The sequence below is a fragment of the Peromyscus maniculatus genome, chromosome 6, assembly GCF_049852395.1.
Source record: "Peromyscus maniculatus bairdii isolate BWxNUB_F1_BW_parent chromosome 6, HU_Pman_BW_mat_3.1, whole genome shotgun sequence".
Taxonomy (NCBI): Eukaryota; Metazoa; Chordata; class Mammalia; order Rodentia; family Cricetidae; genus Peromyscus; species Peromyscus maniculatus.
The window spans coordinates 112,357,891-112,376,006 of NC_134857.1; the positions used below are offsets into that span (position 1 = coordinate 112,357,891).

General features: G+C 38.3%; 1 protein-coding gene across 4 annotated transcripts in view; it reads left to right on the plus strand.

Moving 5' to 3' along the window:
* The window catches only part of Tbck (TBC1 domain containing kinase), a 166,016-nt gene that overhangs the window by 21,400 nt on the left and 126,500 nt on the right, over positions 1 to 18,116 (plus strand). For all 4 annotated transcript variants that reach the window (XM_042279946.2, XM_042279947.2, XM_076575001.1 and 1 more), the window contains exons 4-5: positions 7,672 to 7,786; positions 10,700 to 10,773. In XM_042279946.2, coding sequence (XP_042135880.1) covers positions 7,672 to 7,786; positions 10,700 to 10,773 — 189 coding nt within the window. The remainder of the gene's footprint in view (positions 1 to 7,671; positions 7,787 to 10,699; positions 10,774 to 18,116) is intronic.

The following is an 18,116-nucleotide window of genomic DNA, read 5'->3' on the forward strand; positions in this document are numbered from 1 at the left end:
GCCAATTAATTGTTTGTTGAGAAGAAAACTTACCCAGTGTTCAGATTGGAAAGGTGATTTTCCATTGTTTGTATCCCATTGTCAATTGATAACATTCCAGATTTACAGCATCCAACTTCAGTTATTTTAAAATAAAAGCTGAGTTCTAAAATATGCCCAACCTATCAACTTAGACACAGAGGAAGTATTTTTATAGCTTCTACAAATAACCTTTGGTAATTAATTTGTGAAAGTCCCATTGCAAAACATGTGAATCTGAGGAAAAATGAGTTATTTAATTTAGTATAAAATACACAAGCTCAGTAGTCAAAGAAGGTTTTCACTTTCAATTTTCAATTTTTAATTTTTCTCTCTGGGGCTGGAGAGGTGGCTCAGTGGTTAAAAACAGGTACTGCTTTTGCAGAGGACACAAGATCAGTTCCTAATACTCACATTGGATGGCTCACAACTACCTATAACTCCAGCTCCAGGGTCACCCTCTTCTGGACACTATAAGCACCTGTGTTCACATATGTAATACCCAAAACAAGTACACACATATCACATAATTTTTGAAAATAAATCTTAAAATAATGTCTTCCTTTAAAAATGCTGCTTTAATGTTTCAATTAAAATTTCCAAATGTATTAGCATATCATTGAAAATACCCTGTCCTCTAACTCTGAATTTATAAGCTAACAAATATTGAAAAGTTGTATATTAAAGATGTTTTTAATCTTGAGAGTATAGGAGAGTTTCTTTAAAAATAAAGTTATATACTTGCAATATTGAGTATTAATCAGCAGTATTTTTTTCTCTTCATTTTTCATGTCATACAGTAGCTAACTATACTTCATCTGTTTTCTCTTCCTTAACATTTTACCTCAGGCTGATACAAAGGAAATTTAACTGAAGGAAAATGTATATGGAAAAAATTAGGATTTTTATAAGGTGAAAAAACATGTTGAACTTATATGGTCTAGAATTGTTCCCTCTTTGGTGTGCTGACAGTATGTGTGTTTTGGCTTATGCAGTGGCCTTTAGAAATATCATGCACGGATCATTGATTTGAGGAAATAGCATGTGTGGTTTTAGTTAACACTTCTATATGAATGATTTCCAAGTCTATCTCAGCAGCCCTGACCTTTGGTTCACTTCCCTGGCCTCTATTTTTTGCAATCTGTTAGAATCTCTTCTTGGAAACATTGCAGATACCTGGGGGAATTGGTGGTTTATTTGTCAAGTTAGCAAAATCTAAAATCACCTGACTTTAAAAAGACTCTGAGAATGTCTGTGTGGGATTATCCTAATTATGCTAATTGATGTAGGAGGACATGCTGACTGTGGGTGACACCATTCCCTGGGTTTGGAGTCCTGCACTGAATAAGAGAGGCGAAAGCAAGCTGAGTTCTAGCATGCATGCATGAACTCACTGCTCTCTGCTTTTGATTGTGGGTGTGACACAGCCAGTTCTCTCAGCTCTGTCACTCTGACTTTCTTGCCATGATGGACTCAAGTCTGGAATTGGGAGTCAGATAAACTTTCTCCTTGGAGTTGTTTTTGTCCGAGTATTTTAATCACAGCATCAGGAAAGGAAACTAAGGTTTTCTTCAAAAACAATCTAATTTACAATTTTAGCCAAATATTACAGGATTATATAGTAGTCATCCAAAAAATAGTTATACCAGCTAATTACCAAGTGTTTAAACCAATGGGTGTCTCCTAATACAAAATGCATTCTTTCCAACTTCAAAAATACCAAAGTTTTACTGTCCAAACAAAGTCTCTTCTGAGACCCCAGCCTGTGAGCCCCATCCAAAACATATTTTTAAGTTACTTACTTCCATAAAAAGACACAGAGTACACAAACCCATTCCAAAAAAAAGGGGGGGGGGTAAGAAAATCATAGTCTAAAGCAAAACACAAAACACTAAGCACAGCGGGATAAATGTTATACCCTGTAGCTCCATCTGGACTGAAGGCTCCTTGTAATAGGAATCGAAGGCCAGTAGACTTGGTTGCTGTGCTCCCTGGCCTTCCCACCAGCAGCATGCATGTGCTTGCTTTCAGGTTGGCTTTAACTGATACTGGAACTTTCCTTTGAAGATGTACCACATTAATGTCAGCTTTTGCATCCTGCTGAGATCTACATAGCAACACAAGCTTGACCTTCATAGCTTCACATGGTAGCCTTTCAGAGCCTGCTTGCAAGAAATCTGACCCTGCCACCCATTACCTGGTATCACCAGCTTTTCTTCTGGAACAAACCTCCATGACTCCCTCTCTCTTGCATTCTGTATGCCTACACAAGTTGTACTGTAGGGTGAGGGTAAATTCTGCTGTTGCTGCTGTTCCTGTTGCTTAATTAAGATGTAATCTGGCCCTCTAGACCATTGCTGCAGTGCCGTCTGTGTGCCTTCATGGTTGACTCTCAGAAAATATCCCCTAGGCAATTGTTTTCTACTAGTTCACCATGGAAGTTCTATGTTTTGGGGCACTGTCCTTTTAAATGAATGTTCTATATGTGGGTGTTCTGCTTTATATCCCAGATCTGTTCATGAGTGAGATCTTATTTTCAAGGAACCTTTACAATTTTCCCCATGCAAAGTGTAAAGAAAGTACATAGGTTCTCATTAATGGCTCTTTGACAGTTACAGCTGCCTTGTCCATGCTCACCTTGTCTGTGGCTTTAACTTGGTTCATGTTCCCTTCTTCACCAAACTGCACATTTTTGGCTTCTTTTGGCACCTCTTTCTGCTCTACTTTCTAATCTTGCTGTGACTGTAAGTCTGGCTAAATGCAGTGAGTATAGCCACACCACAGCCTGAATGCTATCTAGTCTTGAAATTTCCTCCTCCAGCCAAGTAGCCCATTACTTTTTAATTCAGCCACACTCAAGTCCTCAGCACAGGCAAGCATTCAGCCAAATAATTTGCCAGTTTATAACATGAGTGGCCTCTAGGCTAATTCCCAATAGAATGCTTGTTCCCTTTGAAATGTGATGAGAGAAGCTTTATGATCTCATTTCTATAGCATTCTGGTCTTTCACACTCCCTTCAGAATCATCTGTTAAGCTTTCCATATAGCATTCTCAGATTCTCTAGCCTGTAACTCCAAACTTAGAAATTCCTCCTACAAACAAATTCCAGAGACCTAGAAACACATGGTCAGGCTTATCATGGGAACTCTACTTCTTGGTACTGATGATGTTCAGATTTAGTTATTTTCTTGTTGCTCTAACAGAATGTCTAGCAGATAACTTAAGGGAAGAAGGATTTATTCTCACCAGTGGAATCCATCACGGGGAGGATTTGTTATTGGGAGCTTTCAGGTGCTTGCCTACATCTTGACAAACGGGAAAGAAATGGAGTCAACCTATCTTAATCCTCCCCACCCCCAGTGGCCTTGTGTGTCCCATTGACACACAATATCCGAAAGGTCCTCATACCTCCCAAACTGTATTACCATCTGAGGGAACCAATGATTCAAACATATGAGTCTATATGAGACGTACCATACCACATTCAAACCATATCACAGAAACTAAAATTTACTGACTTAAACTGATACTCATTGTTAGTTATTTACAAGATTCTGACTTAGGAGTTGTCTGATTTATATAAAGCATTACACTGTATATGTGTGTGGGGAGTGTCCATGTGCCACAGCACACAAATGAACTGTTATATGTTAACTATTAGATATTTTTATGTTGCTATTACATTATAATTACATTGCTTAAAAAAAGATCTCATATTAAACTTATTGACCATATTAAGAAAAACAGGTTTAAAATAAGTAAGTATAATACATGTCTTTAGTCCCAGCACTTAGGAGGCAGAGGCAGGTGGATCTCTGAGTTTAGTACCAGCTTGGTCTACAGAGCGAGTCCCAGGACAGCAAGGGCCTTGTAGTGAGACCCTGTCTCAAAAACAAACACCCCCTTTTTTTTTCCTCCCCAAATCCCTCAAAACAAGTATATCAAGTTCCAAAATTATCATTCACCATTGTCTTCAGTATTTAAAACGGTAATATTTTTCTTTTCCTTTTATTTTGTGTTTTAAAATAAATTCAAAAATTAAACCCTACGTGTATAAAGAAGCAGAGAAGGAGGCCGGGCGGTGGTGGCGCACGCCTTTAATCCCAGCACTCGGGAGGCAGAGGCAGGCGGATCTCTGTGAGTTCGAGGCCAGCCTGGGCTACCAAGTGAGTTCCAGGAAAGGCGCAAAGCTACACAGAGAAACCCTGTCTCGAAAAACAAAACAAAAAAAAAAAAAAGAAGAAGCAGAGAAGGAAGTCTGATTTACTGTTTGATTCAAGTTGAAGATGCTGAGCCCATTAACTGTGATTCCCAAATAGTCTCAAACAGTAGCCAAGAACGCAGCTGAGTTAATCATGAACTTTAGTTTTTAAAGTTCTATGCATAAAATTTATTTTGATATATACACTCCTTCATTTTAATATGAATATATTTTTGACAGACAAATCTAATATCAGTTTACAAAAACATTATAGGAAGTAGAATGAGTCTTCTGTATTCGGCTGTTCAAAAATTGGTTTAATGAAAACAGTAATTGTAAAGATTTGATTCCAATTTCCTTAGATATCTGTGTTGAAATACCGTGCAGCTGATGACCTCTAGTGGTAGTGCTGAATATGACACTAATTTATAAGCTATTGTGAGTGTGTATGTGTGTGTGTGTGTGTGTGTGTGTGTGTGTGTGTGTGTGTGTGTGTGTGAGAGAGAGAGAGAGAGAGAGAGAGAGAGAGAGAGAGAGAAGGAGGGCAAGGAGAGGGGAGAGAGAGCAAGAACAATAAGAGAAGCTAAAGTTAATTTATACAGCCAAATGAAATGCTTAAACTACTTTTTTTCATTTGAAAATATTTTCTGTTTTTTAAATTTTTAATTAAAATATATTTACATCACTTCCCCCTTTTCTTTCTTCCCTTCAGCCCCTCTGATATACCTCATTTTCAGATTGATAGCCTCTTTTTTAATTATTCCCGTTACATATAAATATATGTACAAGTATGCAAATACAGCCTGCTGAGTACAATTTTTGTTATTTGCATGTATAGGACTTCAGAGCTGACTAAGTCATATCAGATAACTAATCAGGGCAGTCATCTCCAAGAGAGGCTAAATCCCCCTCTCTCAGCAGTCAGTCCCCTGTAGTTCTCTGTCTAGGACTGGGACCCTGGGAGATGGTCCCCCGTCCTCATTAGCATATCTACTGACCTTGTCATTTTTCAGGTCTTGTTTCTGCATCCCCTTGTAAGTCCCTCTCACAGCAGCCTTCCTGGCATTCTGACTCAATCTTTCCATGCCTTCTTTAGTAATCTTTCCGGAGCCATCTACATGCAGGAGCTGTGCTGTGGTGTGGATATAGCCCTTGGGGCTGAGTCCCCCACAGTCCATTAATCCTGCACGGTACCCAGCTTCTGTAATGGGCTCCATCTGCTGCAGATGAGGGGTGAGAGCTCCACTTCTATCTCTTGGCATGAGGAAACTTTTAGAGTGTAGTGAAGGAATTGTGCTGGTCTAGTCAAGTGTAGGAGGCAGGTTCTCTTCTGAGATCCATGGCCTCACTAGTCCTGGGGAGTTGGCTAAATTTTCAGTACTAGACATTATTCTCCTCCTGTTGAGTGGTCCTTATGTCCACTTAGACTGCAGTTGATTACCATCAAGATTTGCACCTTTACAAATACCTTGTTATGTTGGTCATTGTGGTTCATGGGTATCATAGCTGGGTAGAACTATTAGTTGTGTCCCTCCCTTGGCAGCTTACACAGTACTTATTTTCTGGTACTATGAAAGCTAGACTGCAGTAAGGAGATTTTTATGTAAGATCCAGCTCTAATGAACCAAATCCTATATTCTAAGTGTGCTGTTTCTTCAGCAATAGGGCCCTATCTTCAACTGCTGAGAAGTTTTCAAGGGAAACAATAGCCTGCATTGTTTGGGAACTGGACTGCCCTCAGCAGCAGCATGGAAGGCTTCTCATGCCTCTGAGGGTTTGTTAGTCTATGATTCTTGTGGGGCCATCGTCAGCTGAAGTGGCATAGGAGAAGAGAATATTTCAGCTTTTTAATCTCTTGTTCTTTCTTGTTCTTTTAATTTCAGAAAGAGCTTCAAGTTTCAGTAATTATTTTTAAAGAAAATTTATCCACCTTACTATTTTTAAGTACATTTTATTGAGGCCTAGTTCTCACACCTTAGGATTTAGCCTGTTGATGTACAGTTGAACTATTTGATAAGCAATGCCTCAACTATAAATAGAGCAATTCCAATAGCCTCAAGCTTTGCCTATGCTCCTTTGTAGTCCCCCAAGCCCATGGTAACCACTGATCTATTAATCACTCTATTTCCTATAACTGTGTCTTCTTTAGTGCTTTCTCCAGCTGAGTATACTTGAATCTCAGTTCTTACCAAGTTTAACAAGTTTTATCTTTTAGTTGGTTAAGTAGCTCTGTTAGCATTTAACATAATCATTGGTATGTGTACATCATCAATTACTTGCTATTTGCTCTTTTTTAAATTTTATGTTTCCTACTTAAAAATTCTTAATGAATTTTGAAGGCTTTTAATTTCAGCACTTAGGAGGCAGAAGCAGACAGCCTGGTCTACAAAGTTCCAGGATAGCCAAGGCAGTTACCCACAGAAACCTTGTCTCAAAAAAAAAAAAAATTAATGATTTCACTTAATCTTTACTATTTCCTCCGTATCTATAGCTCTTTTAAAGTTTACTTTTTGTGGTTGCTTCCAGATATTAATTTTTAAAAATAAAACATGGCTAGAAAAAACAGTCTGTTGAAAAATTTTGGTAGTTGGAAGGTTGAATTGAATGATTTCTTTGTCGTTTTCCGTACATACTCAGGGAAGGACAATGGAAGAAAGACAGGAAAAGTGATAAAGGAAATGGGCATCTCTGTGAGACTGGCTTAGAGAGGACAGGCCAAGAATTAAAGCAAATGTTCGATAAGTCATGAATTACTGGAGTTCTTTTATGAGTTCATATGAGACTATGTAATGTCCATATTGTGTAAAACATATTTTGTTGTTGTGGACTTAGTTGTTTTGTTTTTATTTTGACAGAATTGATGCTTTTCATTGATTTGGTCCAGATATTTTAAATATTACTGGTAATTTGGTAAAAATGTCGAGCCGGTCTGTGGCAAATGCATCTCATTCTGCTATAAATAGTTTACAACACTCAAATTAAAACCCTTCCCTGGAGAAAACAAAGATGGTTTTTATTGTAGCCCAAACTGTAAGATTCTATAACACATCAGTTATGTTATAATAAGGAAATCCAAAATATGTAGAAGTAGATATGTATGTGTGTATACATATATCACATATACATACATAAATATATGTATACACACACACACACATTTGGTTTTTTGAGATAGGATTTCTCTGTGTATGCCTGGCTGTCCTGGAACTCACTCTGTAGACCAGGCTGGCCTCGAACAGAGAGATCCGCCTTCTCTGCCTCCCGTAAGTGCTGAGATCAAAGGCATGTACCGCCACCTCCATGTGAAGTAGATGTTTTAAAGATGTGCATGTTCCACTTTCTCTGAGTAGAAGAGGTGCAACAAAGCATTACTGAATTCTTTTATTATGTCTCCTTTAAGCAGACTGTATTTACCTTGTAACTGATCTCTGACTTTTTCTTTTCCTTGTAGTTATACGAAGGTTTTGTGCATAGCATTTGAGGTCCTTCAGGGCCTACAGTACTTGAACAAGCATGGCATAGTACATAGAGCACTGTCTCCTCATAATATCCTGTTGGATCGAAAGGTAATTTTTAGCTAGTAATAAATATTCCTAATGTTGATTGAGAATGAAAGCTACTGAAATCTTCCACTAATCACAGGAATATAGACTAACAAAATGTTTTCAGAATATTTGTAATGACTTAGGAAAATGATGTATTTGTGGCAGACAAAAAAAAAAAACACTTTCAAAAAAAAAAAATAAATAAAACACTTTCAAAATTATATTGATGGATTATTCTCCACTACACTCAACTTATTTTCCTAGATTCATTCTTTATTTTCTCCGCTCATTCTTTTTCCAAGGGGCTATGACTTATGCGAATTGAGCTTGGTAGCCGCTCCATGACAGAAACCACGAAGGATATATTGCATGGCTTCCCAGCATGTTCCTGCTCTTCAGTTACTTACATCTCAAGACAGCGGTGCTGGCCATTCATATGGAATGCCATTATCATATGCACAGCCATGTTGTTCTACCTTGTTATTCTTCTTTCCCCCCTGCCTTATAGATATCATTTGCTATCTGCTCATTCCGCATTCCCTTTTCTGTGCGATTACTTCTTTTTAGAAATCTTACAGGAGATTTCTGTGGTAAAGACCCTTCTACACTAATGAGTAGCAAAGTAGCATATTTTCATGAATAATTATTATTGAATTTTTCCACAAATGCATAAACAGTTTCTGGGAAATGTAGGGGACAATTATTCCTATATAATTATTTTCTGAGTCCTATAAAGTTTAATGCAGCTGCCCTATGGGATCAAAACTCGTGAAGGAGAAGGCAGCAGCACTCATTAATTTCTGGTTCATAGCAGTGAAGCATCGTTGCCATAACCAAGCAAGATTATTTCCAAAGACAGTTTGTAAAGCATTACAAAAGTAATGCTTTCCTTTTATTGAGCTCACATTAGTGACTACTATTGTTATTTTTAGACAACAAAAAATATTCTCAGAAATCTAATGAATTTATTGAAATAATTTTTTTAACTGTGAATTTTTCATACTAAGAATTGCCATTTCACAACTAATGGTCTTTGCAAGCCCCTGGGAAAAAAATCTCCTTTGGAAAATGTCTAATAAGCATTATAATCAAGTATTCAAGAAAAATGATAATTTTCTTTGCCTTTTTTTCTTTGTTAAGAAAAAGTCTTGCCTGGCAGTAGTGGCACATGCCTTTAATTTCAGCACTTTAATCACAGGCAGAGGCAGGTGGATCTCTGTGAGTTCGATGTCAGCCTGGTCTACAGAGTGAGTTCAAGGACAGCCATAGCTGTTCACAAAGAAACAAGACAAAAAAGTAAAAAAAGGAATGAGGAAAGTTTTGATGCCTTGATAATGTGAATGTCAAAAAAGTCAAAGAAATTTTTGATTTGACATTTTTTAAAAGACTTGTTTATTTTCACTTGATGTGTGTGGTTGTTTTTGCCTGCATGTATGTCTGTGCACCATGCACAAGCCTGATACTCACAGAGACCAAAATAGGGCATCAAGTCTTGTGAATGTGGACTTATAGACGTGCTGCCATGAGAGTGCTGACAACTGGACCTGAGTCCTCTGTAAGAGCAACAAGTGCTTTTTAACACTGAGTTATCACAAGACATTTTGATATATATTAGTATATATGTATACATGTGTCTATAAGCAATTATACATATGTAATGAGTGTAAAGCATACTAAATATTGACAGATGATTTTGCATAAAATTGTGGTGTTTTATAAATTCTTAAATAGTAGTATTTTGATAAATTATGTATGTGACTGGAGAGATGATTGGTATTTAAGAACATGTACTGCTTGTCCACAGGACTTGAGTTTAGTTCCCTGTACCCACATCAGGCAGCTCATATGACTACCTCTGACTACAGTTCCAAGGAATTTGATGCCCTCTTCTGGTATCCTCAGGCACCCTGTGGCATACACTCAGACACACACACACACACACACACACACACACACACACACACACACACACACACAAATATACATAAAAGTAAATCTTTAAAAAATATTATATTGAGTTGCATAATAGTTATTGTTAGGTTTCAAACAAGGACAAATGGCTGAGGTGTCCATTTAACATATCAAAGTGGACACTGGTCAGTAGGGTCTCCCTTTATTCCTCAGTCCCTACCTGTTATAGGCCCTCCGGGCTGGCATACCCAACCCTTTACTGTAGACGGAAGTTTTCCTGTGTGCCACAGCTGCTAGGTCCCAAGTAAACACACCAAAGCTTATATTAATTATAAAACGGTTGGCGTATTACTCAGGCTTATAACTAACTAGTTCTTATGCTTAAATTAACCCATAATTCTTATCTATGTTTAACCAGTGGCTTGGTATCTTTTCTCAGTCCAACATTCTCATCTTACTTCCTCTTCATCTGGCTGCCAACTCCATCTCTGCCTTTCTTCTTCCTAACCTTCTCCTAATCTGGTCACCTCTCCTACACTTACTGCCTGGCTACTGGCCAATCAGTGTTTTATTAAACCAATAGGAATGACAAATCTTTACAGTGTATAAGAGCATCATCCCACAACACTCTACCCTAAACTTCTCTAACCCAGGGGCTGGGCTGCCCTCCTCCCTGCTGTCCTTTCCTGTATAATCAACTATTTTGGTTCCCTTGTTCTCTTTTCATCCACTCTGAGCCTCCTGGCTGCTGCACCTTCTTCCCCTCTCCCTCCCTGCCCCCTATATGGCCCAACTCAGTCTGGTTGTGTCTACTCTGGACTCTCCCAGATGTCCCTGCCTCTGGCTATGCTCTCCCTTTTATCTACAATAAACTTTCTCCTCCACCATACGTAGGGGCAGTCATGTCCTTCTTCTTTATTTCTTTTTTCATTCAGTTATCTTATTTATAAAACATATATTTATAATTTTCTTTGGCAATTGTATTAAGATATTTCATAGTGATTTTCTCTTTTTTCATTGTAGGGTCATGTTAAACTGGCTAAATTTGGACTTTATCATATGACAGCTCATGGTGATGATGTCGATTTCCCAATAGGGTAAGAGTTGTTTTCCTCTATTTTGAATTCTATATTAACCTTGATGAACTTTGATAATATACATTTGGTTAGTGATTTTTAACATGAAAACAGCTCTTCTTTACTTACTACATCTTAATTTCTTATATACTTCATTGACAATGAGTATTTTCCCAGCATCACTAAGATTCCTGAGTTGATCTTTAACAGAACAGATACAGAGAGTCACAAATCATTGGCTGTGTTTACCTTATGATATTTCTTAATTAATTGCACTTTTTTTTTTTTTTTTTTTTTTTTTTAGTTTTTCGAGACAGGGTTTCTCTGTGTAGCTTTGCGCCTTTCCTGGAACTCACTTTGGAGACCAGGCTGGCCTCGAACTCACAGAGATCCGCCTGCCTCTGCCTCCCGAGTGCTGGGATTAAAGGCATGCGCCACCACCGCCCGGCAATTAATTGCACTTTATTAAGAAGTGGTTTAAGGTAAGAAAGCTGACTAGATTCTTAATGCTAGTATGTGTTCATTTATAGACTGAAAAACATTACTTCTTTTACTTTCAATTTTTAATGTTTTATGTTTATTTAGTTCCTTGTTCTCTAAGATAGAATTGTATTTTTAAATTCAAGTTGATTCATTGTAGATATTGGAGGTAATGGGATAAATTCTATATAGAGAAATATAGTAAAGAGATTTGTATATTTTATTGCCTCTGGTGTGAAATTCCAGATATACATTGCCCTCCAAGAAATGAGTGGAACTTTATTTCATGCTTTATTTAGATAGGTGTTACTGATAGAGACTGCTATATTATTGTGTGGTTCGTCTGAAACATTTTCATAACGTAATTCTATTCCTTAAGTTTACATTATTTTCAACAAAAGTAAGGAAAAGAAATTCTGAATGTACTTCAGCTTCTCCACATTAACATTTTATTGTATCTAAATTGTGTCTTATTTTCTGTGATTGAATTTGTGTATGTCTCATATTTGTGTGGCAGTCTGAGTAGACATTGGCTCTTTATCCCTAAAACTTAAACTTATATTTCAAAATAGGGCCCTTTCCTACATCATTTCAGAATACTGATGAAAATGAGTAAACCAAACTTACCTAACCTAGAAATCTTAATCACATTTGTTCACATGCAGTGTGGTGTGGGCAGCCAGCTCCCACCTTTTAAAGGGTTCCTATGAGGAGGAGAGAGGAATAAGAAACTTTTAGACAGAGAGATAGCAGAGAGGAGACAGACAGAAACCCAAGATAGCTTTAGGAGGACCTGGATCAAAATCCACTGGCCCCTTCTGTCTCTTCAAAGGAGCTTTTTATAACAATGCCAAGGGGTGGGACAAAAGACCACCCCCTTGCTAGATGAAAGCATACCACACAGCCTAGTACAGACCCTTCCAAACACCTGGTAACCACGCCTATGGTCCAGTCATTCCCCTATGTAGCCCTGATGGGTAACACAAGCTCATATGTCATTAGGAAACCTCTGTGGGTCTCCACAGCTTCCCCTTCTTGATATAATAAAGGGCACCTCTGACCCCTCAGATAGACTGTGCCTGCCTTAGGTCATTTTTCCCTAGTCAACTTTACCTGTCCTTGAGATACACGTTCCATCAAGCATACTGTGTCTTAGGTTGGAAGCTAGCAAGAAGGACATTGTGCTTCCCTAACTACCAGCCTCTGGCGGGAGAAAGTACAGAGCTTAACTCAGCTCTGACTCAGGTCCCTACTAAGAGTTTGGAAGTAATTGGAACAACCACAGCAATCACTTGAGCTGCCATACCCCCCAGTAAAATAGTAGAGGATGACCGAGATGTCCTTTTTGAATGGGTCTAAGATGTCTATATCAGCCTTAGCTGTGCCAAGCCCTTTTTTTAAATCAATAAACTCCTGATGCAACTGCATCAAACTTAGACTCCTTTAGCTTCATCAAACCATGGTTCATCCATATCAACAGGTTAATATAATTCTAGTATGAATATTATTATACATATTTACAATTCTTACAAATTTACATTCAAAAGCAAATTCTCTGTAAGAATACTTTGCAACTTTAGCAAACATCTAAAAGAGATCTCCTAACAGAACTATTTACATTTTCTTCCAACAAGACAGAGAGTACATGATTCACGAGTCACCACAGTTAAAATTGTAAATGAACTCAAAACTGTTTCATTTCTGAGGTTTGCAAAAGCTCAGGAAAATCTATTCTAATTATGGTCTTAAAAGTTCTCCTGAAACTTTGAAATCAGAGCCTAATTCTTCAGTTTCTCTAGAGTCTTTGTATCCAGCTCCCTCGACCCCAGGATTCATTGAGGGCTGCCAGGGGGCTGCAACACTTGGGACAATGTCACTCCTCCTCTACCAGCCACCTTCCCCGCCCAGCCCTCCCAGCCATTCTGGGACCAGTGGAAATGCACCCAATGGCGGACCATCGCTGGCCAGGGCAGGGGCTTTCCCTCTATCCAAATTCATTGCAGTTCCCCTGAATGCAACAATTCAACTAAATTTAAACAAGTGTTGCTGAAACTTTACTCCCAGCTACAGAGGCACTATTAGTTAGCTTTCCCTAAGAGAGCAGCCCTAGGGTGAAAGCTGTTAGCTGGCTAGGGAAGAGTCCTTTCAAAGAGACCTTCTTACAGCCAGCAGAAACTGCATGGCTTTAGCTGCTAGCTCTGTTCAGGCTTTTACAATCCCAGTCCTGAGGCCCAATCACTCTCAACTGCCTCTTGCCCCAGGGACTCAAGGTTCCTCCTGCTGCTACAAGCCACAGCTTTCAAGCAGTCCTGGCTCCAGGAGGAAACCCAGCCACAGTCAGTGGCGGCCACTGCACCCCTGGCTCCATTTACATTCACTACACTATATTATCCTGGGCATCTGGCTGTTCAATTATGAGGAACATTGGAAAGCCTTACACCTCTTTCCCTTTGCTTGCTGCCTCCCAAATACTGGCTTGAAGAGGAGATGCAGCATTAGCAGCTTGGGTTGGCCATGTTCTGGGAGTTTTTTTTTTTTTTTTTTTTTTGTTCCAGGGCAATTATTGGCAACTTTCCCATTCTGATAGATGCCCCCCTCCCCAGGTGAGTCAAATTATAGAAGGAAAAGAGACCTGGGAAGGAGAGACCTGAAGAGCTTCCATTTGTTGAGAAAGAGAAATTAGTAAGTTTTTCAAGCTCTTTAGTTCCTCCCTTGTCTCATCCCAAGACTTCTCTTCCTTAAATTCAGCTTCCTGGCCAAGAGGGAACTGACCCTGATTAAATGATGTTGTAAAAGTGTTCTCATATAGTGGCACTGCTGGCAGAGTGGAGGGTTTTATTTTATCCATGTCCACCTCAGGAAAAATTTCCTCCTGCTTCTAAGGACTTAGATCTAAGCTGTCCCCATAGGCCAGAAGCTTCCATGGGAATCTTTTCCAGCCCATGTTCCTCATAATATTTTTGCATTTCAACTCTGATTCTCCCCTAGGAGTCTGTGTCCAGAGTCCCATAGTTAGACAACCAAGGACACAGTTCCTCTGTGAACTCTAAGAACCTCTGTACTTGTTGCTGTTCTACCTTAACTCTGGTAGTTTTCAAACTTTCTACAAGCGAATATACAAACATCTGCTTACTATTTCCCTGCCCCATAATGGCTTCTCTTTCTCAGACTGCTATGTCCGCAGTGGCTACTTGTTCCTGGATGCTGTTTTTTTGTGTGTCAGATCTGGCACTAGGGAAATTCTACACTTACCTTAAGTTTCTTCCTGCAAAATATTCCTATACCTAAACCCTATATTTATTCCTAATTTAATAGATAGAAATTAAGAGAGGAAGAGAGAGAAAGAAAGAAACCTAGACAGAGAGAGATACTTGCTGTAGCCTAACTTTTCTATATACAGTTTTTGCTCCTAAAGAATAAAATACCACTGCCTAACCTTTTCATACAAAACCAGACATGTCCAACTGCTTCTACGGAGTTTTCCTACTCTTACTTCCTCCACACCCAAGTCCCTAGTACTGGCACCATCTGTGGGAGGCCAGCTCCCACCTTTTAAAGGGTTCCTATGAGGAGGAGAGAGGAATAAGAAACTTTTAGATAGAAAGATAGCAGAGAGGAGACAGACAGAAACATAGGATAGCTTCAGGAGGACTTGGATCAAAATCCACTGGTCCCTTCTGTCTCTTCAAAAGGGCTTTTTATAACAATGCCAAGGGGTGGGACAAAAGACCTCCCTCTTGCTAGATCAAAGCACACTGTGCAGCCAAGTGCAGACCCTTCCAAACACCTGATAACCACACCAGTGGTCCAGTCTTTCCCCTATGCAGCTCTGCTGGGTAAAGCAAGCTCACATCTCACTAGGAAATCTATGTGGATCTCCACAGCATGGCTATTTTAATAGCATTCTTTTATGTTTGCTTCTTGGGTTCTCAAAAGTCAGTTCTACTACACTAGCAGGAGTACTAGTACTGCCAGGAGTCATAATAAGCAGTCATGGAGACGATTTTCAAAGTGGAATAGTGCTTAAATTTTTAGATTTTTGAAAAATTTCCCCTTTATTCTAAATACTTAGATTGTAGATTTTTTTTTTCCTCTTGGCTTTTTTAAGACATCTCTTTACATAGCTCTTGGTGTACTAGAACTCATTGTGTAGACCAAACTGGCCACACCGTAACAGAGATCCACCTGCTTCTGCTTCCAGAGTGCTGAGATTAAAGGTGTATTCCACCACGCCTGGCCTGTAGGTTCCTTTTTTGTTTTTGTTTTGTTCGTTTGTCTGTTTGTACCATTGTCTGAAGCTGGCACATAACTCACTGTGTAGTCCAGGCTATTGAGACTTTATTTAGTAAGGAAACATTTATTGAGCACTTTCTGGTCTGCCTATTTCATGCACAAAGCTAATATTAGTTTTTGTCCTTGAGCAACTCATTCCTCATTGGGCTAATTTTCTGTACTGATGGCTTATTTATTAAGATAAACAAATTCATAATTTTAACATTTCACATACATTCAATGGTAGAGCACAATTTTATTCATAAACATAAAAGTGTTATAATAATCATTAATAAGTTCTTATGAAAGAAAGCATCCTTTTGATTTTAAGTTCTTAGTTAAGTTTGAGCTTCTTCCTTGTGTGATCATTACCATTTGCCATAAAGAGCTGTGGTAGACATGACTACTATAACATCTGCATTTTGTCTAAATCAGTTTCTATGAAAGAAAACTGAAAACAAAACAAATGTTGCTTTAGGTTTCTGATTTACATTTAAGAATTCATTAGGTTTTGGTGATAAATAGAAGGGAGTTTTTTAAGGCATATCAATCATTTGGTTTTAAAATGCTTTTGTAGACATGGTCTTGTATTAGCATTCAGCACAGCTTACTTTGAAGTCTGAGTTTCAAAGGATCTTACTGGAAGCTATAAAGCACAAAGTGTGAAACATTAGCCAGGAAAAATAAAATAAGTGATCAAACAGCAAGGCCAGAAAGAGCCTTTACATCAGAGGAGGCTCACAGTTGACTCCAGTGACAGATATTAAGGAACGTAAGTGTTACCATCTGCTTCAAAATATTGGAAGGAATTATAAATTGGGCGTTCATTTTCATTGGACAGTAGCTTAATGCCCTGTTAAAGCTGCAGATGATAAAAGTCACTTGCATTTACCTCACTGGTAATGTTCAAAGTGAAATTCTGGTAATTTTTGTTGAGTGTTAGAATGAGACACTTAAGAGAAAGTTGCTGAAAGATGATGCCCTCCATTAAAGAGCCATTTTAAGACTATGAATTTCTGTCTGGTTAAAGGGGACCCGGAGTTTTTAGAACAAGGTTACTTCTGTGCTTCTGTACAAAGTTTTTGGTGAACCAATTTAATTATAGCTTTGTTTGGCTTTTCATGAACTAAATTATGATTTTGAATTAATATATTCAAAGTCAGGAATAAAAATGAATAAGTTACGTTTTAGATATGTCATGGTGATGACAATGATGAAAGTACTACATGGGGTTTGTGTCATTTATTCTAGTTTTGTTTTTGTTTTAGTTTTCTGAGACAGTTTCACTATGTAGCTCTGGCTGTTCGCTCTGTAGACCAGGCTGGCCTCAAACTTATGGAGATCCACCTGCCTCTGCCTCCCGAGAGTGCTGGGATTAATGGCATGCACCACCACCGGCCAGCCACATATTCTATTTTTATAGAACGTCTTTATCTATTAATGTTTACAACAGTTTTGTGTGGTGGGCATTTGTAGATGTAACCAATCGTCTTTTTAAAATAAGAAACACAGAGCCAATGTAAAAGAGAAAGCCGAGAGGTCAGAGCTCAGAGATAAAATCTTACCTCCTGCAGTGCTCCTAGCTTCCCCGAGAGAGAGGGAGGTACTTCCTGTGTCTCTGTTTAAATAATCTTTCTGTTCTGCCTTCTCGTTGGTTGTAAACCCAACCACATGACTGCCTCATCACTGCCTGTAAGTACCGCCCTCCAGGTCTTAAAGGCGTATGTCTCCAATACTGGCTGTATCCCTGAATACACAGAAATCTACCTAGCTCTTCTAACCACCACGCTCTTACTATGGCTCTAATAGCTCTGACCCCAGGGCAACTTTATTTATTAACATAAAATTAAAATCACATTTCAGTACAAATAAAATATCACCACAGGCATTATCATTCCTTTCTACAGAAAAAGAAAGCCACATCAGATTTTAGTGAAATTAAAGAGTAGGTTTTGTTGGGGATGAAGTTCAGGGGCAGAGAAATTGTGGAACACGTGCAAGGCCATCTCTGGTACCTTAAAACAAAAAAGCACAGTTCAAAGAGCAGAACACAGATGCTAGACCACTACATACGGTGCTTTTTAATCAGACTTTAGCTAATTTTACAGACTCCACACATTCACTTAGAAAAGCAGTATTATCATTTGAGAGTAAAATGTCATCCAAAAATTTATATATAAGAGGAATACATGAGTATATTAAGGGAATATTTATGTCATTCTGATGAATAATGATTTAACCATTTAATAATCTAGTTTTATTCAAGTTACATATCCAGACTTAAGTGAGTTATGTTTTACATATAAATAAGTCTCACAATGATAGTATGAGGAGAAGATGTCACATGTATTTTCGTGTATTTTTGCCTGGAGTTATTGTTGTAAAATAATGTAAATGAAGTGAAAAATCCAGATTATGGTGCTCATGACTAAATTTGAGAAACACGCATTCACACACACACACACACACACACACACACACACACGACACTAAAATAGAAAATGCCTATATTCAGTGCCTAGTAATTCAATTTGGGGTTCATAGTATTCTTGGATAATGAAGTATTTATAATATTGAATTTTGGTTTTGCTTGGATCTGATTATAGCTATGC